Source organism: Canis lupus, chromosome 16, assembly GCF_048164855.1.
Source record: "Canis lupus baileyi chromosome 16, mCanLup2.hap1, whole genome shotgun sequence".
Lineage (NCBI taxonomy): Eukaryota > Metazoa > Chordata > Mammalia > Carnivora > Canidae > Canis > Canis lupus.
Window position 1 is genome coordinate 7,928,087 of NC_132853.1, and position 17,116 is coordinate 7,945,202.

Consider the following 17,116-nt stretch of genomic DNA (forward strand, 5'->3'; position numbering starts at 1 on the left):
GCTGCCCCATCCAAGTTGTTCTTATTAACTAGGACCTTCGCCCTCTCCACCCAGGTGTGGGGCTTGTAGTTTTTAGGTGTGTTTGAAGTCCTTTGAAATCTTTAGGTGGCCAACCAAGGGTTTCACTTGCAACCCTCTGCCTTCTGAATGTGATTTGAGCTTTTACCTGTGGTCAGAGCATCCCCTAGTGTTGACCTGCACTATTTTCACTTGCTTTATTTTTTATTTTTTTAAAGATTTATTTATTCATTCAGAGAGAACGAGAGAGAGGCAGAGACACAGGCAGAGGGAGAAGCAGGCCCCATGCAGGAAGCCCGATGCGGGACTCGATTCCGGGTCTCCAGGATCACACCCCAGGCTGCAGGTGGCACTAAACCACTGCGCCACCAGGGCTGCCCTATTTTCACTTGCTTTAAACGAACCAATTGTACTACTTGTGCACAGAGATTAAGAGGGACCCTGTAGTCACTGGACTAGAAGAATGGAAACATCCACAGCTAGAAGGGACCCAGGTGCATGCACAGACTTCTCTGAAGTCTGTGGGACACACACTTGGAGACTGCTGAAGTCAGATCACTTGCCTATTAGGGACTCTCTTATTTCCCTGCTGCCTTTACTCAGAGGCACAGTAAAGTGGGAATTATGGTTTCTGGCTGATATAAAGTGACAGCTTCAGAGAAAGGATCACATTTCGTTCTAGAAACCAAGGGTGGCTTCCTGGCACTCCTATCGATTGTGCCCCCTTAGACCAGTCCTTAGGGCAGGACTGATACTTGTATGTTTGGGGCTGACATGATTTGAGGTCACCTTGAGGACTTCTGGATACTTTCCAGACACGATTTTTTGAAAAGACAATAAGCATTTATTGAGTTCACTGTATTCTTCTGTTCACTAGGCCCTGGGCTTAATCCTGGGATTGTGAAAATAGAGTTGTTCACCTCAGGCCAATCTAGGTAGTAGAGCAGTGTAGTTAGGAGGAGAAATAGGCAATATGACGGTAACCACAGTCTGGTTCGATAGGTACCAGATTAGAGATGGGAGCTTGGGAATGGGGGAGCGGGCACCACTGCTGAGCTCCACTTGGCAGGGGGAACACAGGAAGGGAACCATAGTTGGCGCCATAGGCCAGGAACAGGAATCGGCCAGGGGAGCAGAGGCCTAGACAGAGGTGGACAGCAGAGAGCCCGCGCAAAGTCACAGGGTTTGAACTGGCTATGGAGCTAGGACGTTACCTCAGAGGCAGTGGGGCACATTGAAGGTTTTGATGCCCAGATGATTGGATTTACACTTCCCAAAGATGACTACGTTGGCGAGCCTTAGAAAAAATGAAAGAGCTGTTGCCCTGCCTCCCGCAGACCAGATGAGGCCAGGGAGAGATGTGTGCATGTGCTCCAGCGTTTCCATCTGGCACAGGGTCACACAGGGTCGGAGAGCAGGCCCAGCCTTGGGTCTTTTTTTTTTTTTTTTTTTCAAGATTTTATTTATTCATGAGAGATAGACACAGAGAGAGGCAGACACACAGGCAGAGGGAGAAGCAGGCTCCATGCAGGGAGCCCCATGCAGGACTCAATCCCGGGTCTCCAGGACCACACCCTGGGCTGAAGGCAGGAGCTTAACCGCCGAGCCACCCAGGGATCCCCCCAGCCTTGGGTTTTGACCAGAGTGAGAGACTGGTAAAGGCCCAGGCATTACCCACACATGTGCCATAATTTGCAAAAATGAAACAAGGAAGATAGAAGCACAAAATTAGTGAGGTGTCCATCCAGGAAAGACTTATTTGGAAACTTTAGAAAGAGGGTGAGTTTGCACAACTTGAAATATGGGAAAAACACAGCCCAGCAGCTGATGCTGTGGATTGTTTGCTGAGGAACTGAAGATGGGTGTTCCAGAGAAGAGACCCCTCTCAGAGTTCTCTGGTGGTGGTGGCTTTCTTACACCAGTGAATCAGAATTATCTGGAAGTTGAGTGCCTTTTAGAATATATTTCTCTAATGATGTATTATTAAACTTTATTATACTTTTGATGGTTTTCCCCGAGAGCTCTATTAACTTTATGGTTGCACAGTTGGTAAAAAAAAAAAGTTACAGAATCTCGCATGGATCTCTGGGAGTCATCACCCCCGCTGATAGCTAATTAGGGAAAAGGGAATGCATCATATTCTAGAGATGTATGTCATCCCAAAATATGGTACTAAGCAACTGCTAAATAAATTATTCCCTTTTCTGCCTCCCCTGCACAAAGCACATTTCTACAATAGGTTTCCCACTTGTCCAATAAGATTATATCACTATTTTTGGCATTTGTCTCCACTAGAGAAGTTGAGAACTTTGAGTGGGTTCTAAATGACAGTAATGGCTAATGTTTGGGGTGTTTTTGTTTTTATTTTATTTTATTTTATTTTATTTTATTTTATATTTTATTTTATTATTTTATTTTATTTTATTTATTTTATTTTATTTTATTATTTTATTTTTAGATTTTATTTATTTATTCATGAGAGACACACACAGAGAGAAAGAGAGACAGGCAGAGAGAGAAGCGGGCTCCTCGCAGGGAGCCCGATGTGGGACTCGATCCCAGATTCTGGGATCACACCCTGCGCTGAAGGCAGATGCTCAACTGCTGAGCCATCCAGGTGTCCCTGTTTTTGTTTTTAAAGATTTTATTTATCCATTTGGCAGCACAAGCAGGGGTGGGGAGGGGCAGGCAGAGAGAGAGAGAGAGAGGTAGAAGCAGGCTCCTGGCTGAGGAGAGAGCCCAACATGGGGCTTGGTCCTGGGATCATGACCCAAGCTGAAGGCAGCCCCATAAGTGACCGAGCCACCCAGGCGCCCCTTGGCTAATGTTTATTGAGCTCTTACCATGTGCCCGGCAGAGTCTGAGTGCTCCCATTTGTAGCCTCTCTTTTCATCCTTTCACCCATCGTAAGGGTATGGTTCTCCTGTCACCACTGTTTCAGGCCTGAGGAAACTACAGTGGTAGGAGGCTGGGTAACTGGCCTGGTGTTAGCTAATGAGGTACCGCAGAGCCAGGATTCTGGCCCAGGCATCCTGCCTCAAAGCCTGGCTCCTTTCTTCTTTCTTTAACTGTCATTTGTGTTCCTATTCCTCATAAGCTGTGAAAAACGCACAAACCACAGTTCAGCATCTTAGAAGTTCCCTTCCCTACCCCCATTCAATTCCCCTCAGGCTGCAGCTGCGTCCTTTCTTTCCAGGACTCGACTGGACACCTGAGTCTGTGTCTGCTCCTGTGCTACACACCCTGCCTGTTTTGTGATGATGGTGCCTCTTGAAGCAGCACAGCACCAGGCAGCCCCTGGGTCCTGTACCATCGGGGCCTGAGACCAGAGAGATCCGGAGAGACAGGAGTGCATGAGGCTGACCCCAGTGGGTGGAAAAGTGGAACTAAAGCAGATACCCACTGTTGGGAACTGCTAGTTTGAGTTCTGATGGAATGCAGCAGGTTGTAGACTTCACTCTACCTGTGATTATCAGTGTCACAGGTAGGATATACCTGAGAGAACCGACTCTTAAGTACAGGAAAGCCCCACATTTCATATAAGCTGTATTCTGAAAATTTGTTTACATGTCTTTTTTCTATGAAACAGTTCTGTAAGTCTTAGAATTTGAGAAAGACTACTGTTGATTTAGTGTGGCATCAGGACTGACTCATAAGCAACTGAAAGATTTAACCATTAAAATAGTGGAAAATAACATTGTTGAAAAGTGTTAAGACTTAAAATTGTACTCATTTCTTTACCTATTTTACTCTTTACCTATTGTGCTCATTTTCTTTACCTATGTATGCAAATAGGTAACATGCACACATGGTATCTTCCACCCTTGATTTTTGTGACTTTGCAGAAATAGTCCACATGGGGGTATCTTTGTTAACCATATGGCAGCAGGCTATAGACACTGCACTGTGCCTTCTCGTGTCCGTGTATCCTGAAGTTCCTCATCAGTGTACATAAGGTGGTCTTGTTTTTGCACAGATACAGTTTAATGTATATCAGCTTTCAGTGGGCATTTGTGTCCTTGCCAGTACTTTGCTATTACAGACAGTGCCACAGGGATTCTTCTTGTTAGGCATGTGGAGACTGTCCTGGTGGTCAGCTCCCCAGAGTATCCTAGATTGAGGAGCATACACCACTTTGTACTCAGCCAGCAGTGTTGGCAAAGTGCTTTGATTACCCTGCCCTTGCCAAGGCAGTCTGTTTGGGTTTGGTTCTTGCTTGTTGTGTTTTTCCCCAGGAAATTAGTTCTATTAGAGAACTCCCAAAATGAGCAGAGAAGGAAGGGCTTTCCATGATGGCACTGGACAGTCACATGCTCTGGCCCTCTGGCTCCCTGAGGGGGCTGTGCACAGGGAGAGGGGCTGTGTATCTCAGAGCCCACCGTTTCTGTGTTGCTCACTCTTACAGTGGATTCCATCCTGACTATGAGCAGGATACACCTGTGTGCTCGAGGGCCAGAGCTCTGGGGCTTCTGTGTGCGGTGGTTGCTCATGCATCTGGTTGGTGAACCACCTTCCTCAGCCTGGCTCAGTGCCTCTGCCTGGTCTCTGCAGCCCCATTGCTGCAGGCTGTGGGATGGCACCTCACTGTAGTGATAGCCTTGCTCACCTCATGTTGAGAACTGGGGGACAGATGTGGAAGCAGCTCTCTGTGGAGCCTACTCCGGGGCCACGGTCCCTGAGAGCAGCATGAAAGGCACTCAAGGCTGCACAGCACCAGTGGGACGCTGAGCCATTTTCAGGAACACCGCGCTTTGTTAATGCCGAAGGATGCCTATGCTCGGGGGAAGCCAGTGAGCAGAAAGGGTGAAATGGAAAGAAAGCACTCTGGGTGAGAACCTGGGTCTGGAGAATATGTATCTGTGAGAAAGAAACAGCAGCGTTAACTCAAGACCCAGTCTGTTTTATGCAAGGAATTGTATTAGCCTGCTTCCCAGGAATAGAGATCACCTGTCTTCCTTACAGTCCAAGTGGGTCTTGCTGATGGAGTGCTGCCCACAAGGCAAGTGCTGCCCTTCTCCCCATTTGTGGATGAGAAGGGGACGTTCAGAGAAATCTCCCTTACCTGGCACGTGAGTGACTTAGCGTGGCCATGCAGTGGCAGGGCTTGATCTGTGTAACTCAGAGGCCATCCTCTTGACCTACTTGCCCCCCGTACCAGCCAGGCCTTCATTTGCATCGGGCCCAGGCTGTTCCATCCCTGCGAGGACAGCCTGGCTGACCCACCACTCTCCCAATAGACGGGGATGAAAGTCAGTGTTCACTCAGTGTTGCTTTCACCCTAATTGATCAGAGTTAATTTTATTTTACTCTGTAAATGGAAGACTTTTCAAAAAGAGTGATGGAGGGCAGCCCCGGTGGCTTAGCAGCTTAGCGCCGCCTGCAGCCCAGGGCCTGATCCTGGAGACGCAGGATCAAGTCCCATGTCAGGCTCCCTGCATGGAGCCTGCTTCTCCCTCTGCTTGTGTCTCTGCCTCTCTCTCTCTCTCTCTCTAATAAGTAAAATTAAAAAAAAAAAAGGTGATAGAAAGTTTTTAGATAAAAGGAAAGGGATAGAACAGAATAGCATCAGGCTGCTTCCAGTTTAATACAGCTACAAAAGTCTGAATGCTGCTAATACTTTCTGTTGTAAATTGAACCAGGCGGGATTCCAGCAGGGGGAGACAAGTTCATGCAGATCATCCTGAAAGAAACAAACAAGGAATTATTTATACTGTCCACACGTGGACGTGCTTGTGTGTGAATGAGGGGAGAATGAGACAAAAAGAGGAAAGGGTGCCTTTTGAAAGCCGCATTGTTCCTTTTACGAGTCCACGCCTCTCAGGATCCAGACATGGTTCTTTTAGAAAAGAGCCAGCAGCTATAAGAGCACATGATTTTTCTGAAATGACTTCACTATGGGTGGTTTATTATGCGGTACTTTAAAAAAGGAAAACCCCACTTGCCTAGAAAGCTTTATTTGAGAGCCACGTTTTGAACATATTGTTGTCCAGGCAAGGTTCTTGAAGCCCCCAGTCCTTACGTGAGCAGCATTGACTTGCCAACTCTGGCAGGCATTTGCTCTCCAGCCTTTGACATTAGCATGTCACCCGGTGGATCAGAGTGCCCCATGCACCAGCAGCATGGCCTGCTGAGCATGTTAAGGAGCAGAGAGGACTCTGAAGAATTGAACAGCCAATGGGGCGGTGGCAAAGATGAGTTCTTATCCCGTACGGCTTGACACGGAGACTACCAATGATGTTTGACATCAGAACAACTGACCATTGTTAAAGAGCAGTAAATTGTTTCTGAGTTTCAGCCTCACAGCCCTAAGCTGAGTGCTAATGGGCTGACACGTGTCCTCAGCGGTCATGCTCCGCTTATAAACATGACTGCAACAGGCACACTAGGTGGAGGATGACCTGTCCTCTGGAAATCTATAAGGTGCCACATTGAAAATAAAGTTGATAAAGGGGCCTCTGGGTGGCTGGTCAGTGTAGTGTCCGGCTGGCTGTTGGTTTCAGCTCAGGTCATGATCTCGGGATCATGAGATCAAGCTCCACGTGGGGTTCCACGCTCAAAAGGGAGTCTGCTAAGGTTTCTCTCGCCTTCTGCCCGTCCCTGTGTGCGTGCTTACGTGCATGCATACACACTCTCTCTCTTTCTCAAATAAATAAATTAGTATTTAAAAAAAAAAAAAAAAGGTTGATAAAGCTTTCCTCTCGGGCGAGTTTAGTTTTCCGGACATTCACTCCCCATCTGCCATGCAGTCTTTCTCTCCAGACAAATTCAGATTCCATGTTGAAACTTGGAGGGAGGTGTCCTGCTTCTCCTGCTGGCCTTTATAGCCAGGCTCTGGCAGCAGACTGACCAGGTCAGTCCCCCCCACCTGCTTCTGATTGTGGTGATCAATCAGCGGACAGTCAGTTCTTTAAGTCAAAAGAGGTGTACGTGACCCAAGCCACAGGCTTCTGTGTGGTAGTGCCAACAGCGATGTGTAGGGCTAGGCGCACAGCACTCCAGAGTGGGGAAATAGCATCAAGTTTGCTCTGGGCAATTGCTCATATCTTTGTCTCTGCGTGGCATTTAGATACAGTGAACTTGCTAAAACATGACCTATGTGATGATCCTTGTGACTCCGTTGTTAGGGGGGCTGCTGTGGAGGATTATCTTAGGACCTGAGGAAAAGGACCAGGTAAGTGGTAGTGATTGCTTCATTAAGATCCCCTAATGACACCAGGCTTTCAGAATCCTCTGCAGTTCAGTGTCCTCTTTCATGTTTTGAGGTGTGGGTCTTATTTGGTAGGATAGTATCTTTTTATGTCATCAGGGTCTCTTCCATTAAATTGTGTTTCTGATTCTTCAGGTGGTTGTAGATTTTTTTATGTTAAGTGCTTTAGGACTCCTTGGAAACCACCTATTCCTTATGGGAATAGAAATAGCCTCTACATAGCAGCCCCCAGAAACAAGTTGCCAACATGTATTTATGGTCCCGGGTGAGAATTCCCGAGTTCAGCAACAAAGGAGAATAATCCTCTGTGCTGCTGGGGCAATGATCATCTGTAGGGGCCCTGTCCAGAGCAATGTGCAGGCCGGCACTGGTGGGCCAGGGTGGTGGTTGGCCAAAGCTCCAGTTGTATTAACCATTCAAGCTGTACCTTCCTACTTAAATACTTTCCTTGCTGAAACAACTTCACCCCTCTTTTCCTCACAGGAGGACACCATGGAGGTGGAAGAGTTCTTGAAAGAAGCTGCAGTAATGAAAGAGATCAAGCACCCTAATCTAGTACAGTTACTCGGTGAGTGTGCAGAGCTCTGGAGAGAGGGCCTTTTAATTAAACCCTCTGGGGTGATGCAGGCGCTGTGAAAGAAGAGGTGCATGAAGATTTCTAATGTGGACATCTGTCCTCTGCTAACACTCAGCCTGTGGTAAAAAGGAGGCCAGTGTGGGATGGTGTGTGTGTGTGAGAGAGAGAATATATTACTCATTTTTTTCTTTCTCCTTCATTCCGTCCTTTTTTTTTTCCCCCCCTGAGAGGAGACGGGGTTAGTTGGGGAGGGAGAAAGAATCTTAAGCAGATTCCACACCCAGTGTGGAGCCCAGCAAGAAGCTCGGTCTCAGGACCTGAGATCACGACCTGCACCAAAACCAAGAGCCACCTTGGGACCCCGCTGTTTGTTTTAAGAGAGGGAGAGAGGCGAGGGAGTAGATTATTACTTTGTCAATACTTAAAAGCAGTCAAAAGCAAATCTCGTATGGCTTCTGAGACTGGAATTTTCCAGAGTCCCTTCACTGGAGTTATTCTGTTAAGTAGCCATCATAGTGCAGGGGTGAACTGACAGTGGTGTAGGCTGTTTGGTGTGTGCTGGACCTTTGCTTCTGAACTCAGTGGCAGCCTCTTCTGTTGGAGTTCAAGGGCCTGAGAAGAAGAACAGAGCATGGCCACATCCCTCCCATAGGAGCCTGATCACAAGCCATGAGTGCTGCTTGCAACTGTGGTAGAGGTTGGGCCCTAGACTTAGGGGCAGACACAGAACCCATTTCAGGAGCCCTTTTCTGTCATTCTGTCTTCTCCGGGATTGGTGCACTCAGGAACAGAGCAGCACACTGAAGCCCTCGATGTCTTTCTTATTGGCAGGTGTCTGCACCCGAGAGCCCCCGTTCTATATAATCACTGAGTTCATGACCTATGGGAACCTGTTGGATTACCTGAGAGAGTGTAACCGGCAGGAGGTGAACGCTGTGGTGCTGCTGTACATGGCTACTCAGATCTCATCAGCCATGGAGTACCTGGAGAAGAAAAACTTCATTCACAGGTAGGAGCCTGGCGAAGCAGCCCTCCCCACAGAGCCATGGAGCAAGCTTGGGGCCTGGGCAATCTTTTACAAAAAGCTGCAACCTGCAAGGTTTTAGGGCGCAGCCTCTTGCTTTAGTGCCAGTGGCACAGAACGAAAGCAAATGCTGGGTTCCTGACCTCACTGGCTTCAGGTATGTGTCCAGGACCAGATTCAGCAGGCCTGGACCCTGGACCCACCAAGCAGTGGATCCTGGCGGTAAGAAATATTTCCCCCTTAGCACCTTTTTGGACTAAGTGGAATACTAAATGAAGTTCATCAAAGGCATCCTTCCTAATAATCAGTGCTCCTTGGGAAGCAGAGTGCTTGGTGTACCTGCCAGGCGGGCGCTCACCAGTCATGACCTCCCACAGGGAGGCTGGTGTTGCTTCTACACAGGATCACAGTCACAGCCGGTGCACAGGCTTTGTTTTTGTGTGTTTTCTCCCTCCTTTCTCTTTATTGTCATTTCATTATCCACTTAACTTGCTGTCCTGTAGTTCAGGGATGTTTCCATGATCGTCAGAACTGTGGATATGTGGTTCTAAATTAAGCATCTTTGCTGTTTTGAAGGCTGGAGTGCTTTGACCTTCAAGTGTGCCACAATTATCTTGGTGTTCGCATTCCTTGCTGGTGGAAATGGCTCCTTAGCACAGTGATGGCCTAAGCAGGACAGAGCCTGATGGGCTTTGCCAGTGACTTTTATGCAAGATGTTCTCCACACCAGCGCTGTGAGCTTTCCTACTCAATTAACTCAAGTATGAAACCCATACATGAGATTTCATAGTGAGGAATACGAGGAGCATGTGTGAGAGGCTGGCCATTCCTTGTAAAACAGATTTCCAGTGCTGCATGAGAGCCTGATTCACCTGCTCCTGTCACTCAAGAACGTGAACCCTCTGAGGCTGCAAATTGAGATTTCTTGACTTTTGGTTTGCTTTGCATGGCTAGATCCAGTCCCTCTTCATTTCATGAACTTAAAATGCTTTACCAAAATCCTGTTAGGCACAAGTCTTCTGCGTGTAATTTCTCTCTGATTGCTGATGATCAGGCTATCTTAGGCAGCCATCACCCAAAGGTGCTGCCTCTTGTCATCCTCCCTTCCATTTTGCCCTGTGATTTCACGAACCACAGCTTAAGACTCCCACCTCCCTGGGACAATCAGGAGACGAGAGCAAGCTAATTATACAGGACAGAATTTGTACGATACCTTTGTTTTTGTTTTTTAAAGATTTTATTTATTTATGAGAGATACACAGAGGCAGAGACACAGGCAGAGAGAGAAGCAGGCTTCATGCAGGAGCCTGATGTTGGACTCGATCCCTGGTCTCCAGAATCACCCCTGGGCTGAAGGCAGCACTAAACTGCTAAGCCACCAGGGCTGCCCTGTACAATACCTTTGGATAAGCATCAGGACAAACTAGGAGAGTGCAAAACGCAATTTGGGGGAAAGTGCCATGGGCTTTATTTTGTCCTCTATCAAGTCTGGTTAGACCAAGGGGAGACTCCCTTTTTTCCCCTTGCCTGATGTAGGGCTAGTGTAACTGGGCAGACCCTTAGGTGGCCATAGATATGTAGGCATCAGTGGAAGCACTTTACCTTTTAACTCATGACCTCTCATAACAACCCTAAGAGGTAGATGCTGCCATTATCAACTTCATTGTCAGGATGAGGATGACAGAGGCCCAGGGTGAGAACTTGCTCCCACCTACTCTCTGCTGCCTCTCACGTTGGTGGGAGCTCAGGTGGATGCTGAGGGATAGGTACCATTCCTGGTGGGGTGTTCACACACACACACACACACACACACACACACACACACACACGTTCCCAGGGGACTGGACCCAGTTGTCAGCAGTATGCCTTCACTCGCTGCTGGTGGATTTGTAAAGCTGGGAAAGCTGACCACAATACTCATGGATGAATGCTTTCTTTTCCCAGAGATCTTGCTGCCCGAAACTGCCTGGTAGGGGAGAACCACTTGGTGAAGGTGGCTGATTTCGGCCTGAGCAGATTGATGACAGGGGATACCTACACAGCCCACGCTGGAGCCAAGTTCCCGATCAAGTGGACAGCACCAGAAAGCCTGGCCTACAACAAGTTCTCCATCAAGTCTGACGTCTGGGGTAAGGGCTGCTGCTACTCTCAGTCCTCTCCTGCTAGGGTGGGTCCTCTTCTGTTCTCTCTCTCCTTGCCTTTTCTCAGCCTCTTTCTTGTTCCTTATTTTCCTTCATTACTTAGTTCTCTCTTATTTCCTCTTTCTTTCTCACTTTACAATCTTTACTCCTGTTTTCTCCAAAATGAAGTAAAAACCCATGTTTTCTTCCAAAATAATTCGGATTAACTTCTTTTCTCCTCTACTAACTTAGTGCCTTCATCTGAAGTGTGCTGCTTAGGTCTGTGGGGGCAGTTGGCCAACCCTGCAGACACCCAGGCTCTTCTGAGCCAGTATTTTTACTTTTGTTAAAGAACTTATTTTGACAGGTAGGAAGTATATACTGAGGAAGGCAGAGTTGCATCATGAGCCCCATGCATGCTCACCCACCTTTCCTGGCCATCAGCTCCTGGTACTCCTGTACCCTCTACCCCCCACCCCCCAACCCTTATTATTTTGAAGCAAATTCCAGATAGCATATTATTTTATCCTTAAATATTTCAGTATGAGCTCTCAGAGATGTTTTTTTTGTTGTTGTTGTTTTTGTAACCACCCTTCTCCCCAGATTGACTAATTTCTGAGTATCACGATCTGGTCAGTGTTTATATTTCCAGTTGGGTCGTAAAAGTCATACCTTTATGACCTGAGTTGAGATCCAGGTGCTGCTCACACAAGGTGGGCGGTCAATGCACCCTCTGTGTCGTGTGGTCTGCAAGCTCCTGCCCTGTCTTTTCACTTCCCTTGCTGCCTATTGAAAAAAAAAAAAAAAAAACTCCTCACTTGTCTCCCACACCATATGCCTGTGCTGTGATTTAGTACATTCCTCTATCTTCTGTACTCCTAGTAGTGGGCAGGAGGTCCACAGCTGGAGTATATTCAGATTTGGCCTCTTTCAGCAGGACTGCTTCATGTGCTGTCGTGTGCTTTTTCATCAACAGCTACACTGGGCTTGATTTTCCCTCTCTTGTGTGATTTTAGCAGTTCCTGATACCCAGTGCCTAGATCACTGACTTACTAGGATTTGCCAGATGGTAATTCCCTAATTCTGTCACTTTTTATTCACTCATTAGCTCAGTACTTCTGTAAGAAGAAAACCCTCATCTACTGTTTAGTTACTCGGGGGTACAGTTCATTTAGGAAAGGTGGCATCGTTGTCTGCTTCCTTGCCGTTGCTTACCAGTGTTCATGAAAATGAGTCGGTTTTTTTAATACCCTCCAGTGATGACCAAGTAAGGTTTTGGGTTTTTTTCTTTTGTGACATTATGATACATGTGTGTACATATGTGTACATACATGTACACACATACTCATGTATATACTCAAACATGTCATGTATGCCATTCAAACACGTGGGTGCATATAGATATGTTTTAATCCACTGTAGTTATTTTCCTTATTGATAGTCGGATTGTCTCTTTTTTGGCCAGTGGGAACTTCTAATTGCTCCTGGTTCTTTTGACAAGACCCTTGTAGTCTTTGATAGTGTCTATGCTGTCTGGAGCAATAATAAGATATTCCATGGTCATTCTCTGCCCTAGACCTGAATCACCAATTTCTCCCAAGAAGTCCTGGTCTCTTTAATGAGAGCTAGAATTTCAAGGCTATAATCTGGGCTTTTAGAACTTTCAAAGATTTCTTTTTTTTTTTAAAGATTTTATTTATTCATGAGAAACTGAGAGAGAGAGGGAGGGAGGGAGAGAGGGAGAGGGGCAGAGACACAGGCAGAGGGGCTAGCAGGCTCCATGCAGGGAGCCTGATGTGGGACTCAATCCCAGGACTCCAGGATCATGCCCTGGGCCAAAGGCAGGCACTAAACCACTGAGCCACCCAGGGATCCCCCTCAAAGATTTCTTAAGGTTTTTTTTTAAAGACATGAGTCAGGGAAGGGACAGAGGGAGAGGAAGAGAGAATCTCAAGCAGACTCCCCACTGAGCATGGAGTCCCATGTCGGGCTTGATCTCATGACCCTGAGATCATGACCTAAGTGGAAATCAAGAGTTGGATATTTAACTGAGCCACCCAGGCACCCCAATTTTATGTGATTTTTATGAAATGTTTAGAGTAGGAACATTGTAGAGACAACATTGTATACCAGAAGGGAGAGGTGTTCTGTCTTAGACACTTAGCTAGTTGATATCAGAGCTAGAAGTAGAAATGGCCTCCTGACTTCCAGGCCTTAGTTCCCTCCATCACAAATCCCAGCAAGGTGGTTAGATTACCTCAGGGACACTGGAGGGACCAATCAACCCAGTTTCTTCTCCCCTTCAGCTCATTTTGGATGGGGGGAGGCTATTAGCTGAATGTCTCATTTTGTCCTGGGCTATTGGTCATTAAGAGCCTGGTAGAATGTGCCTGGTTTGCAATGTCCACTGCATAGGTAACCAATTTTAAATGTAAAATAGTTAAGTTTCATACATCTTGAACCACCTTTCTCTTTCTTTTTACTCGTAGCATTTGGAGTCTTGCTTTGGGAAATTGCTACCTATGGCATGTCACCTTACCCAGGAATTGACCTGTCCCAGGTGTATGAGCTGCTAGAGAAGGACTATCGCATGGAGCGCCCAGAAGGCTGCCCAGAGAAGGTCTACGAACTCATGCGAGCATGTGAGCCTTCCACAGCCAGTTCTGAAACTTCTGTGTGGGCACGAGTATATTCCCCAAGAGAAATTGTGCTCTCCTTCCTGTCTTTATTCACATTCTTCAAAAGCATGCAATGTACAGTTCGGTGCATATTCACTCAGACTTTTTTCAGTGTCTATTTGTTGTTTATACATAGTATTTATGTGTGGGGGGTGTTTTTTTGTTTGTAATGCAAACATGGAATTGATGGATACCAAACTTGAATTTTTTATTAATAAAAACAAATTCCTGGGCCCTACTTCCAAACATTCTGCTGTAGTAGGTAAATGCTCCAGGTGTGTTTGTCTAGTTGGTTTAATTTTATGTATATTTATATATATAAACTCATTCCATCAACTTTTTTTGCACATAGCTGTATGACAGGCATATCTTTTGTGTCTGTATTTCAAAAAACCTCTCCCTCTCCCCACCTATTTTTTTATATAGCTGTTTAACTCCCCATTAAATGATTTATTCATTCATCCAGTCCCATTTTGGTGGACATTTGGTTGTTCTACATGTTTGTTTGACTTTTGCCATTATAAACAAAGCAAGGATGAACACCCTCATACATATATCTCCATGCATTATGCTGATATTTCTAAAAGTTGAACCGTTGGTTCAAAGGGCTATTTGTATTTTAAATTTTGATAGATTTTACCAAATTGGGATCCCTGGGTGGCGCAGCGGTTTGGCGCCTGCCTTTGGCCCAGGGCGTGATCCTGGAGACCCGGGATCGAATCCCACATCGGGCTCCTGGTGCATGGAGCCTGCTTCTCCCTCTGCCTGTGTCTCTGCCTCTCTCTCTCTCTGTATCTGTCATAAATAAATAAAATATTAAAAAAAAAAAAAGGTTTTACCAAATTGTTTTCCAGGAAAGGTGGTATACCAATTTATACTCCCACCAGAAGTGTGGGAAAGTAACTACATCCTCACCAACACAGGGCTCCATCAGTCCTTAATCTTCATGTTAATCTTGGGGCACCCGGGTAGCTCAGTTGTTTAACCATCTGACTCTTGATCTCCACTCAGGTCTTGATCTCCAGGACATGAGTTCAAGTGTCGTATTGGGATCCACACTGGGCATGGAGCCTATTTTATTTTTTTTTTAATTAATTAATTTATTTTTAAGATTTTATTTATTTATTCATGAGAGAGACAGAGACACAGGCAGAGGGAGAAGCAGGCCCCCCCACAGAGAGCCTGATGTGGGACTCGATCCTGGGTCTCCAGGATCTGGCCCTGGGCTGAAGGCGGCGCTAAACGGCTGAGCCACCCGGGCTGCCCTTTTTTTTTTTTTTAAAGGTTTTATTTATTTATTCATGAGAGACACAGGCAGAGGGAGAAGCAGGCCCCCCGCAGGGAGCCCAACACAGGATTCGATCCTGTGTCTCCAGTATCACGCCCTGGGCTGAAGGCGGCGCTAAACCTCTGAGCCACCCGAGCTGCCTCCACAAGGAGCCTACTTAAAAAAAAAAAATCCTCACGTTAATATTGTTTTAATTAACATTTCTTTATTGATGAGGATTTCAGACTTTGATAACCCGGAAGTAAGGGTAAAATAGAAGGCAAGCCATTTGACCAGAGTGGGGCTGGGGAAAAGATTTATAAATGTAGTTCTTGCTGTCACGTCTCTGGGGCTTTACAATCCATATTCCTGCCAATATCTAAAGCCTTTGTGAATTCTTAATGTCTGTAATAGGACACAGTGACATTTGTCACTTTAACTTGTCACAGCAAAAGATGGTTAGCAGGATTGGGGTACTTTTTTTTTTTTTTTTAAGATTTGAGAGAGAGGATGCACACAAGTGGGGGGTGGAGGAGGGACAGAGAGTAGAGGGAGAAGCAGGCTCCCCTCTGAGCAGGGAGCCCAATGTGGGGCTGGATCCCAGGAACCTGGGGTCATAACCTGAGCCGAAGGCAGACAGTTAACCGACTAAGCCACCCACCCACCCCTCGGGTGCCTCTTTCATTACCAGACTTTCCTTGCTAGCCACCCCACTTATTAGCAGGGCCTCATGCATGGTGTGACTGGGTCTCATCCATCCAGGTTGGCAGTGGAATCCCTCTGACCGGCCCTCCTTTGCTGAAATCCACCAAGCCTTTGAAACAATGTTCCAGGAATCCAGCATATCAGATGGTAAAGTGCCCATTATTCCTGGGATTGCCTGCAGTAGAGTGAGAGGTTGGGATAGAAGGGAGAGCCGGGAAGGACTCCAGCCCTGGCCCTTTAGTTCACTTCCTGCTAGAAGAACCCAGGCCAGTGAGTCACCTGAGCAGAGGTGTTGAATGTGGAGTTGTCTTGCAGCCATGCGCAATTCTAAAAAATACTGAGTGTGGTTTTCTCGGCCTGTTTCTCTTTTCTGTGACTGTGCACAGATGACCACTCTTATCTGAGGGGGAAAAAAAAGAATGCCAGCATATTAAACTGATACCTTTACTGATGGCTGTTGATTTTTGGTTTTGGTTTTGTTCTTAGAAGTGGAAAAGGAACTGGGGAAAAAAGGTGTACGAGGGGTTGCAAGTACTTTGCTGCAGGCCCCAGAGCTACCCACCAAGACAAGAACCTCCAGGAGAGCTGCAGAACATAAAGACCCCACTGATGTGCCTGAGACGCCCCACACCAAGGGCCCAGGAGAGACTGGTATGTCCCCCAGCCCCACCAGATACCCAAAGGAGGCTACACCCTCAGGCCAGTGTAAGCAGATGGGGAAGCGGTGAGTGCACCTGCACAGAAGGGCAGGCAAACTCCTTGTTAGTAATCCAGCTTTGAAAAAAGGAAGGTTCTCTCCCCACCACATCTGGCCTCTCCTTCTGGGAATCATCAGGAACCATTGGCTTCAGCGGTTGGTTTGGTCAGGTAGGCACAGGTGCTTATGAAACCGACTGAGAACAAACCCACCTTTTCATGTATTATTCACAACATTTGTGGCTGCTCTTGCAGGGCAGATAGAACAATAATAAATATTGAACCAAACGAAGAGCAGCTTGTTGTGAAAGCACTGATATGAAAAACTCACTGGAACTCAACGGAGCCAGGAAACGCCCGTGGCACAGAGCTGGTGTCCACATGTGGTCTCTGAAAGAAGAATCTCTTGGCCACTGTTCCCTAGATGAGTTGGGGAGGTGGGAGTGGTGCATGGGATTCCAAGGTGCTAGGAGGGGTAATCCCCGAAAACACTGACCTAGCTCCTCCTGTGTGCCATGGTCTCTTTGTTAGGCTGCTCTGAGGTATTGTTATTCTCTCCCCAGGACCCCGGAAATCTGGGTTCATGGAGGCTCCTCGGGGATGCTCTGATAGACCACAGATGAGTGGGTGGGAAGCCAGAATAATGAGATGTTTAGCCATCGCAGGATTACCAATTTTTTTTGTGTGTGTGCACCCATAATAGAAAAAAGTCACATGTGCAGACTATGTATACATACGTACTATTGCACAGACATGTGTATTATAAAACATACCAAAAATGTATACCTAGAAGATTTACATTAAGAAGTAAATCCAAATTATAG

General features: G+C 46.6%; 1 protein-coding gene across 2 annotated transcripts in view; it reads left to right on the plus strand.

The window, feature by feature from the left end:
• The window catches only part of ABL1 (ABL proto-oncogene 1, non-receptor tyrosine kinase), a 142,930-nt gene that overhangs the window by 120,971 nt on the left and 4,843 nt on the right, over nt 1–17,116 (plus strand). For both annotated transcript variants that reach the window (XM_072778350.1, XM_072778351.1), the window contains exons 5-10: nt 7,709–7,793; nt 8,634–8,811; nt 10,771–10,955; nt 13,436–13,588; nt 15,654–15,743; nt 16,083–16,247. In XM_072778350.1, the coding sequence (XP_072634451.1) occupies nt 7,709–7,793; nt 8,634–8,811; nt 10,771–10,955; nt 13,436–13,588; nt 15,654–15,743; nt 16,083–16,247 (856 nt within the window). The remainder of the gene's footprint in view (nt 1–7,708; nt 7,794–8,633; nt 8,812–10,770; nt 10,956–13,435; nt 13,589–15,653; nt 15,744–16,082; nt 16,248–17,116) is intronic.